The sequence below is a fragment of the Megalopta genalis genome, unplaced genomic scaffold (genome assembly GCF_051020955.1).
Source record: "Megalopta genalis isolate 19385.01 unplaced genomic scaffold, iyMegGena1_principal scaffold0037, whole genome shotgun sequence".
NCBI lineage: Eukaryota > Metazoa > Arthropoda > Insecta > Hymenoptera > Halictidae > Megalopta > Megalopta genalis.
In genome coordinates, this window is record NW_027476106.1 from 535,302 (window position 1) to 545,941 (window position 10,640).

Here is a 10,640-nt window from a genome sequence, read left to right on the forward strand (position 1 = left end):
TCAGCGATGCGCAGTCAAATGCGCTTGTCAAACTTCTGGCGCAGAAAATTCTGCTAGAGACGAAACTTTCGCAAAAATCGCTTTCCAGCGCGCATGCGTACACAAGTTTAGTTTAAAATGTAAATTTTAAACTAACTATTTCGTAGTTATTGCCATTGAAAAATGGATTCAGAAACTAGAACTGTAATCATTGATTTCTAGATAAAAATTCCATAACTGTCGGAAGGTAAAGTAACAACATAATTGTAGGTCTGTCAAGGTCATGCTATTTGGGAACATGAATTTTCAACGACGTGCCAGAAATTTTATCACTGGAGTACGTATAGTTTATGCCTATAAGTTTACGGTGTGGTGGGGTGGAATATGTTTCTGCGTTGGTCGAGGATTTCCGTGAACCACATTCGTCATTCGCTCCGCTGCGTGGACGGTTTGTTGATAGGGAAGGAGCTGGTCTCCAACACGCGACAAGTACGCGTACGTTTATATGGAACCCTAAATTTTGTGCGATTTTATTATTGATTACAATGGCAGCGCAAGACGAAGTCGGCATCGGTGACTTGGTCCTCCTGGATGAGATTACTTTGGAGAAGGTTGTGGATAACTTACGAATCCGGTAAGACTGTGCACCGATCAACACTATCGACTAATCTAATAAAGAAAGAAATTGGCGGGAAATCGCAAAAAATACGAGCTAGTGTTTTCTGCTGTTAGCGTTGACAAGTGTAACACCCGCTTCCCGGTAATTTCTTAATTATTTATACTTCATAGATCATCCACCAAGAGGGCGTGGCTAACCATTAGCAGGTGGTTGCAGTGCAACACAATTGTATTTATATTTGAACTTGACCCACAAAAACTTGTAGCGGACCGCCTGTGTTTCCTTAATATTCTATTAAAATCTGCTGCCGCTGGTGTCCTTCAGCCATCATGATTTTATCGAATCGAGTATCACGATTCGATCGTGAATTTAACCGTCCCAGAAATTTATATTTATAGAAAATCTGGAATTTGTAAATCGCTCGATTCTACGGGTTTCGTGTATTAGGTAGATTTACGCCGAGGCACGATTTTAATTTTCCTAGAAACAATATGCTTAATACCTTATCGGGCTTTATATGTATATTCTATGAGTCATCGCCTTGAGTTCGAACTTGAGTTTTATTAATAGGCTCTGTGCTGTATTTGTAGATATAGCATCGTTTGAAAATTTACGAAAGAAATGTGCCCTTTTGGACGAAGCGCGCGATTAGTTGAAATGGGTGTGAAAAGAACGGCGTTTCAAAGTCAAAGATAAATGTTGATTTCTATTGCATATTACTGATATACAGATAAATGTTATCTTTGACAAACAGAGACTAACTACGGCGGTGGTAGTGTAGTAGAACTTTAAAATGAAAAATGGCGATTAGTCACATTTTTCTCGATAATGTTCTGCAGGTTGAAGTACGAGTTACGATAGAAGTTTGTCACTTATGATTTTTATTCCAGATTCAATGGCGGTAAGATTTACACGTATATCGGAGAAGTTTGTGTCAGTATAAATCCGTACAGAAGCATAAACATATACAATAATGACTACATTAACAAGTATAAAGGTAAGTAATTATATTTGAAGCCAAGAAGTGAAAAAGGTATTATAAAAATTATTACATTTCAGACAGAGAATTATTTGAGAATCCACCACACATATTTGCAATTGCTGACGCGGTGCATAAAGAAATGAAACAACAACGTCGTGACACTTGCATAGTAATCAGCGGAGAATCGGGATCTGGTAAGACTGAAGCGAGTAAAATTATTATGAAATACATTGCCGCAGTCACCAATTTAACCGGTCAACAAGAGATAGAAAGGTATAGTCAAAACTGTTTTAAGAGTAAAGCAGATTTATTATTCATTTATTGTTATGTTTTTGTAGGTCGATAGTATAGATTACTTTTATACAAATAGAAAAATACAGTAAAGCAATTTCATTTGTCTTTAAGATTTCTATTCATACGATTTACAATTACCTTTTTCTTGTATGTCAGAGTAAAAGATATTCTTATTCAATCCAATTCGATATTGGAAGCCTTTGGGAATGCAAAAACAAATAGAAACGATAATTCATCTCGATTTGGGAAGTACATGGATATAGATTTCAATTTTAAGGGAGATCCGATTGGTGGACATGTTACTAATTATTTGTTAGAGAAATCAAGAGTCGTGTACCAGCAAAATGGAGAACGTAATTTTCACTGTTTTTATCAGGTATTGCTTTTTACTTCAACTTTTAGATTTTCTCAGCAATTACAGATTACAAGAAATAGATAACGATTTATAGTTACTGAATGGTTGTGGCGAAGCGGAACTAAATAAGCTCAGACTAGTGAGGGATCCAGCTGCATATTTTTATGTTGGTGCTGGAAACTGTAACAAAGCAAGTCCAACTGATAAGAGTGATTACAAAACGGTGAACTCTGCTATGACCACCCTTGGATTCACACAAAACGAAATACAGACAGTCTGGAATGTTATTGCGGGAATATTACACCTGGTTTGTTATTATTACTTTACAGAAGCAATATAAATTTCATTATAAATCAATCACTTACAGGAATTTTGTATCTATTACAGGGTAATATCACGTTTAAACTCGAGGAGGACAAACTTCATGTTCAAAACAAAGCTGCTTTAAATGATACAGCAATGTTGCTTTCCATCAGTCCTCAGGAATTGAGCACAGCGCTCACACAAAGAGTAATAGCAGCGGGTGGAGAAGTCATGCAAAAGACTCACACTTCGAAACAGGCGGAATTCGGAAGAGATGCATTAGCAAAAGTAACTTTGATGTTTTGAATGAAAAGTAAAATTGCTGTTGAACATTGCTTATTCGGATGTACAAATTTTTCAGGCTGTATACGAGAGATTGTTCACTGATATTGTGTCGCGCGTTAACACCGCTATCAACGTAAACGATACGGAGATCTATAAAAGATATAGAACCGTGATCGGAGTACTCGATATATATGGATTTGAAATTTTTGATATCAACAGCTTCGAGCAATTTTGTATCAATTATTGCAATGAAAAGTTACAACAGCTATTCATTGGTGAGAACATCTTGAAATAAACTAAATTTCTTCGAAAGGATTACGCTATAGAATGTTTCATGTTTTAGAACTGGTGTTGAAACAAGAACAAGAAGAATATGAGAAAGAAGGTATAGCATGGCAAACTATTGAGTATTTCAACAATCAAATAATCTGCGATTTAGTAGAACAGCCTCATAAAGGAGTAATAGCTATTATGGACGAGGCTTGCATAAATGTTGGCAAAGTTACAGATGAAGTTCGTTCTCATTGATCACATTTTATGCCGGAAAATGTTTGGCTTTATTTGATAAGAAAATTGTTTCAGATGCTTTTGGAGAGTATGGATCGAAAATTGATAAATCACGTGCATTATTCTTCTAGACAATTGAAGCCAATGGACAAAGAACTTCAACATAAAACTCAGTTCAAGATTAAACACTATGCCGGAGATGTGATATACAGTATTCATGGCTTTTTAGATAAAAATAAAGATACACTGTTTCAGGACTTTAAACGATTGCTGTACAAGAGTAGCAATCCTATAATCAGCAAAATGTGGCCTGAAGGAGCTCAAAATATTTTAGCGGTACGTTAATAAATATGTATAATATAATCAGTGTACGTTCTCACAGTAAGTTTTGATTATGTTGCTTCCTCAGACAACGAAAAGACCTTTAACAGCTGGAACACTTTTCCGCAATTCCATGATAGCTCTGGTTAAGAATTTAACTAGCAAAGAACCGTACTACGTAAGATGTATAAAGCCAAATGAAGTTAAGTCGCCAGTCGTGTTCGACGAGGAAAGAGTAACTCATCAAGTACGATACTTGGGTCTGGTTGAGAACGTGTTGGTCAGACGGGCTGGTTTCGCATACCGTCAACGATACGATACATTCTTAAAACGGTGCCGAAATGTTCATGATTAATGTGGAATCAAAAACTCACTGCTCTATTACTAATCGATTTTGATCTCTCTCTCTCAGGTATAAAATGATATCCCAATATACTTGGCCAAATTTTAGAGACGGTAGCGATAAAGACGGCGTTCGTACTTTATTGGACGACCAAGGTTTCGGCAACGACGTTAAATACGGCCATACCAAAATATTCATTCGATCGCCTCGAACGCTTTTTGCATTAGAAAAGGTTCGTTTATAAGCAATTACATGAAACACTTTCAATGATTTGTCATCCCAGCGACCCTTTCGATTTTAATGTATTAATTTCTAATAGGCGCGTAGCGACTTGATACCTGGTATTGTGATACTGTTGCAAAAGCAATGGAGAGGATACTTGTGCCGGCAAAAGTATAAAAAGATGAAAGCAGCGCTGATCATAATGAAACATTACCGAAGGTACAAAGTACGTACTTACATCAAAGAGTTCGAGAAGATTTACCGCGACGCAAAGAATATGCGAGATTACGGCAAACGCTTGACTTGGCCCCGTGAAAATTTCGCTGTGAGACACTCGCTTCATTACTTAAGAATGATGTACGAGAGATGGTGGGCGTGGATGATTCTGAGACACATTCCTAGAGAAGATTGGCCCCAATTACGACTGAAGGTGGATACTTTGACGCGCAAGAACGTTCAATCTTTGATAGTACGGATATCAATTTAATTCAATAATACGAATATCATCTTAGATGGCTGCTGGTGTGGTTCTGCGATCGAAACGACAACATTGGGGACAAGACAGACGCTGGGAAGGAAATTATTTATCCAAATCGGACGAGAATCCACATTACAGTACCTTTAATTCCTCGATAAATAATCTACGGAACACCGACCGCTTTAAGACCGTTTTGTTCAGTGCATTTATTAAAAAGACGAACAGGTTTGCATATGGGATTATTGTACAGGGTTTATTCGATCTCATGGTACGATTTGAATCTTTTTAATAGCGAACAAATTGTTCTAGGTTTAATAAACCGAAAGATCGTGTATTAGTAGTGACTGAGCACACGATATACAAGCTTGATAGCTCGAAGTTCAAGAGTTTGAGGAAAGGTATACCAATAGCCGAAATTACAGGGTTGAGCGTATCTCCTGGAAAAGACCAACTAATAACGATTCATTCCAATCGAGGAAACGACTTCATTATGTCAATTATCGCGAAAGATGACAGAGTGGGAGAACTCGTTGGAATTTTAAGTAACAGATATATACAGTGAGTATATATATAAGTCTTTCTTTTGAATTCAAGTAATTATGATTGTAAGTAACTAAGGCAATGCATTTTGTAACAGATTACGCTCGGCTGATTTACAAGTTACAGTCGACACAAAATTTAAATGTATGCTAGGAAATAAAAGTAAAGTATTACGGGTAGAGGTGCTACCGGAAGTGCATGAGCCGACGTTTAAAAAGGATGGAGATAATATTGTATATGCTATTCCACCATCGATCGGGATCATCGTTGGAGGTGCCAATACGAGGTTTAGGACGGCTAGTTAGGATGACACCGAAACTGCCTTAATTCAGTCGTCTCTCACAATTATTACAGATCAATTATCAGACAAACATATTTACAGGCTTCATTCTCGCGTTTTGCGAGTTTTCTTATGCATTTATTAATGTACAAATAATATTTTTACTCGTAAGATTGCATAGCCATGAACAGCTTAAAAGAGTTACTACTGCTGTAAATAATGACCGAGACAATCAAACGACGGTTCACTGTGAGAAGAATCTACCAAAACGAGTTCTTTGTAAATACGTTTACGAACGAAAAAAAGCGGTTTAATTCGCAAATAGCGAACGCGCTATTTATGTGAATAATTTGTAAATTATAAAATTGGAGTCGTCGCGTAGCCTAAGAAACTGAAAACAGTATTGCCTTGAAAGGTAATTAATTATCTAATACGGTAGCCTTAAATAACTACGATATGGCCTTTTACTTAAAAGTATTCTTGAAATATATTTTTACACTATCATTGAAATTTGATATACTACACGAAACTAGGATGAGACTTTGTAAAATACAATTTATATTTATTTGAAAGCTGCTATATTAAGAGTCGCGACGTTTATTAAGAGTGATCTCTATATAGTTTATCACGTGCATTTAAAATCTTTTAATAATGTTGAAGATATGTAATATCTAAATATATATGTATAGAAACGGCAGATGAGAGTGATAGTAATACTTTATATCTGAAAAAAAAATTTTAAACGCTATATACACGTTGTAAAATGGTGCCATTGTTGAGAAATAAACTGATGTTTTTACGTCTTCGATGATAATGTATTTTCTACAGGAAGTGGGTTCCTACCATTTCTATGTTCACATTCGATTCCATGTTTTAACTTTAAAACGAAAATCTTCTGTCCCGTCGGTTTTTATTGTTAAAGTATAATAGAATACATTTTTTTTTATACAAAACAATTGTATAATCTAATCGATGCGTTGATATAGATATATGTATCCTAATTCTTTTGGTGGATTTTCAGACAATGCAACCTGCAATAGACAATTTGTGTAAGAATTTTATTAAATCTATTGAAATATATTTCATTCTTGTGATACGAACTTTCTCGTCGTTGTATATCACCCATCGTTCGTCTTTTAACAGATGACACACGTAATGCCCTACCGATGTTGCAGGTCCCATATGCGACAAAAAGCCCACTAATTTGTATTCTAAACAATAAACAATTTCGCATAGAGTTTCAAAGGCAGAGCATAAATATTGTTGAAATTTTTATTGAAAAAGAAAAGAAAGAACATACGGTGATTCCCATCTCTGAACACCTCCTCGGAATGTTGTCCCTGTTCTTCACCAACGTCCATAGCATCTAATTCAGACTGATGGCTGAAAATCCAATCCGCTGCGCGTTCTAAATTGTTGTCGGTCGCTTTAAGTGCTTTTATTGCTTGTTCCCTCGTAAAGCCCATTCCTACCACCATCGCCACAGCTTCCTCATTAGCTGTGAATTTATCTTTCTCTAAAACACAGTAGACGAGTGAATCATTTATTTGTACCATGCTCTTAAGAGTGTGCTATTCCAGTCTTTAGAAATCGAAGTTTGCTTTTGCTTAGACTAGAATACACTTTTGTTATTTGAGAGAGAGAGAGAGAGAGAGAGAGAGAGAGAGAGAGAGAGAGAGAGAAAGAGAGAAAGAGAGAAACAATTTCTACTTTGTAGATCGAATCCGGGCGGTACAAAGGGATCTGCAAAATCGGAGTCCGCAACGTGTTCCATCAACCAGTTTATGGCAGTCTCTGTATCACGGTTCTCCGTGAAATAGAGAGCCTTTTTACAAGCCTCCGATGGAAATCCCATTTCTATCAATTCGTAGAGTATCGCAGTATCGAAAGACAATATCAAAGGTTCGGCACCGCTTGTCTCTGGCAACAATTTCTCCGTAGGCTGCAAACCGTTCCCTCGGAGAGAACTCAGATTCAACGTATCCGGCATTTCAACAGCTACATCCAACTTGACCGGTGTCCAGTCTTCTTTTACCGTGAACTTTTTCAAGTGTATCAATAAATAATCTGGAAAAGTGGCTAGTCTGGTTGTCCTGAAAACAATTCCATTTGTCAACGATGTATCATTATAAATTGCGCAATGTGTACTGCTTACTTCAGTGCTGTTGTTTTCTCGTTTAGGGCTGAACTATAAAATTGCTCGACCGTTTCAGGCCGAATGATCGCCTGCAGACAAGACGAAAGTTTTATACGAGGTCTAACTAATGTATTTGAGTCTAGCTTCTGGCCTTTCGTTTCTGCTTCCAGCTTTAAAGCTTCGTATGCCGCAACTTCTTCCTAAAAATATATCTGATAAATAGTATACGATACGTGTGAAATGGGCAAAAGCTTCAATTGCATTATACCAAATATTACCTTATTTATCGCAGATTCTACAGGTATAGGGAGTGGCAGTAGATATTCTGGACGATGAGTGTATTTTACTTTATTCGAACGACTGCACTGGTACCTTTCCTCGACTTTGAACTTAAAACAGTCAGTAGGATTCGATTGATGGCGACTGTGACGCTGTTCGATCAATTTCCTGATATTAGTATTGCAATTTGAACTTGACACGAATGATTACAAGTAGCAAGAACTGTAGAAAAGTGAATATTAATTACGTCTATGACATTTATTATGTGAAGAATAAACTCTTGTGCATCCTGTTGTCCATTCAAAGAAAATACGGGGTGCCCACGGCCAACTAACGTCTTGAACATCCGAGGAGAAATACCTTGGCGCGATTCCTCTTCGTTATTCGTGTTTGGTTGCACCGAATATTTACCAGAAAGTAAACCGATCCCAAGTTTGGCCCTGCAACATTCATTCCTATTAGCAAACACTTTTTGTATCGCTCTACATTCTACAGGATGAGTCTCTTAAGTTGTCACATTAGATGACTCTTCCCTGTATAATTGCAGGACTACTTCTACTTGTACGAACGTACATCTGAACGTTAAAGTCACCCGCTGGATCGGTATAATTTTGTTGGAATATCTCTGGAGCAAGATCTATATACCTGAAATTGATTTTGGAGTGTTGATACCGATAATGTTAGTTTGCTTGAAATAAAGTTTTACTCCACAAACCTTTTAATAAAATCTGGAATCACAAATAACATTTGCATAACGCTACTTATATAACAAGAATTTCCCAAGTTGGCCAGACCCGTATATCCAGGTCCATATAATGGTGTTAATTTGCTTGCTGCTTCTTGGAGTGCTACCCATTCGCCAAACTTCTGGTTGAGATCCAATTCAAGCTCTATCATGGATTTATCAGTTTTCTCCATTTGAGTAATATTGATGCCCCAGTGAGCTAAATGTTGTACTAAATTTGGATCCTCGACCATATCGTCTTCGTCATAAGAATACACATCTCCTTTTCCTTCTTTAGTTATGGTTCCCAGTTTCACAGCCAAAGGATAGCCGGTAATTCTATAGTGTTCAACAGCATGATCATTTCCACCAGTTCCATCGTAAAATTTACGTCCACACAGAATACTGCCATCGGTTAAATTGAGCCATAGATTTTGGGTTAGGTCACATTTCTCACATTTCCATCCGCTTGGAGGTATCTTCCTTCTGTTGTCTAATTGTTTAAGACTAGCTGCATGCCTAAAAATTTAATGACCATTTAAGCTGTTATCCCGGCATGCTTATATCAAGTTTTTAATGCACTATTTTACTTCGAAACTGCTTTCAATTCTCCGTCCCAAGTTCCAGACAATGCTTCTATCTCTGCTAACTTTGTAGCAGATTCTGCCTCCAGTATACATGTAATAGCTTGCACAACCTATATAACGACAAACATAATATGGATGGGACATTTTACTTTACAGTCTCGTACACGTACCTTCTCGGGTAAGTTGTCTGTTGGATAAGATATCATTGTGAAATTTGGTAAAATAACAATTTGGTAAGTTTCGTGGTAAATGTATTTTTGTTGATCCGGTGCAAATCCATCGGATGTTCCAATAGCCAGTCTTGTAATTTTTTTTTCAGGACCTTCTCCTTGAGGTTCTGACGGGATCTGTGAAAGTCGCGTAACGTCTTCTCATAAATTTCTTCGAATGCTCATAGATCCATACAACGGTAACAGACTCGATTAGCAATACTTACTTCTTCTTTAGTTCGTTTGATGTGTAAAAACACAGGATTTTTGGATAACAAGTAATAACGCTGTACATGGTCTTGACCCAATCCCAAAAAACTGGAGAGGCTCACATACAAACCAGTCAGACTATCCTGCGTAACAAGAACCAATAATTACAACCATTCTAATCTTTAATTAATAGATTAATCGATTAATTGAAACATGTATTAAGAATTTTAATAATTTTCAATCGTGATGAAACATATAAACCGGCTTTAGGGTTTACGTTTCGTTATATTTAGTGCACTCGTAAACACCAGAAATACAAAAGATCTGCGGATTACTAATTACTAAATGAACATGACATCTTACTGGGGTGTCGAAAGAATAAACACACTCGTCCTTGTATATTTTATCGTGTTTTTCTGGTATTCTTATAGTGGACAAGTGTTCCATTAACTCCTCCATCGTGGATCGTAGCTCCTATGAAGTCGAACTGAAAAGCTGTCTTCGATAAGAAAAAAAATTTCTCTCAGGCGAAATCACAAAGTAACGTGTTCGAAAATTTGTTGGTTTCCCGTATCGATGATATGCGCGATTTGAGAAACGAGATGAGAGAACCGGAACGTATTCGATTCTTCTTGTTTCTCTTTAAAAGCCAGTGGTACTCAATCGCCAACCACAACGCTTTTCTATTTCAACTTGGTGTATGATTGTTTCGCAATGTATACATATGTATGTATGTATATGCATACATGTGTGCATGCATACACACGCGTTGAAAGAACTCGATCAAAAGTAAAGACTGAAATATGTTCATAATACACTTTGTTTTTTAGAAAATCAAGTTTAAAAATTCGCAAGCAAATACATAAATGTGTACAGTTATACATTGTATATGTACATGTATGTATGTAGTTACAAACAGACGATGTCTATTCAAAACACGCGGGCTTCATGACTTTTCAAATTTGTTTTTCTCAAAATGAAGTGTA

General features: G+C 36.8%; 2 protein-coding genes across 2 annotated transcripts; one reads left to right on the forward strand and one right to left on the reverse strand.

Annotated features, from left to right (window-relative positions):
- The first annotated feature begins 242 nt into the window (after positions 1–242).
- On the forward strand, positions 243–6,316 carry Myo31DF (Unconventional myosin ID). Its single transcript, XM_033472141.2, has 15 exons — positions 243–613; positions 1,489–1,595; positions 1,658–1,853; positions 2,031–2,250; positions 2,324–2,536; positions 2,617–2,820; positions 2,894–3,092; positions 3,161–3,330; positions 3,400–3,660; positions 3,734–3,978; positions 4,058–4,220; positions 4,308–4,640; positions 4,723–4,913; positions 4,998–5,246; positions 5,326–6,316. Exons 1-15 carry the CDS (start codon positions 330–332, stop codon positions 5,531–5,533), a joined length of 3,243 nt encoding a protein of 1,080 aa, XP_033328032.1. The 5' UTR covers positions 243–329; the 3' UTR covers positions 5,534–6,316.
- An 85-nt stretch (positions 6,317–6,401) lies between these two features.
- Usp5 (ubiquitin specific protease 5) lies at positions 6,402–10,351 on the reverse strand. The gene is made up of 13 exons (XM_033472145.2): positions 10,018–10,351; positions 9,672–9,797; positions 9,406–9,582; positions 9,239–9,345; positions 8,640–9,167; positions 8,498–8,569; positions 8,172–8,364; positions 7,924–8,076; positions 7,664–7,845; positions 7,219–7,601; positions 6,809–7,024; positions 6,610–6,719; positions 6,402–6,539 (listed from the first exon to the last, which is right to left on the reverse strand). The coding sequence occupies exons 1-13, from the start codon at positions 10,111–10,113 to the stop codon at positions 6,474–6,476; spliced, it is 2,409 nt and encodes an 802-aa protein (XP_033328036.2). The 5' UTR covers positions 10,114–10,351; the 3' UTR covers positions 6,402–6,473.
- Between the last annotated feature and the right edge of the window lie 289 nt (positions 10,352–10,640).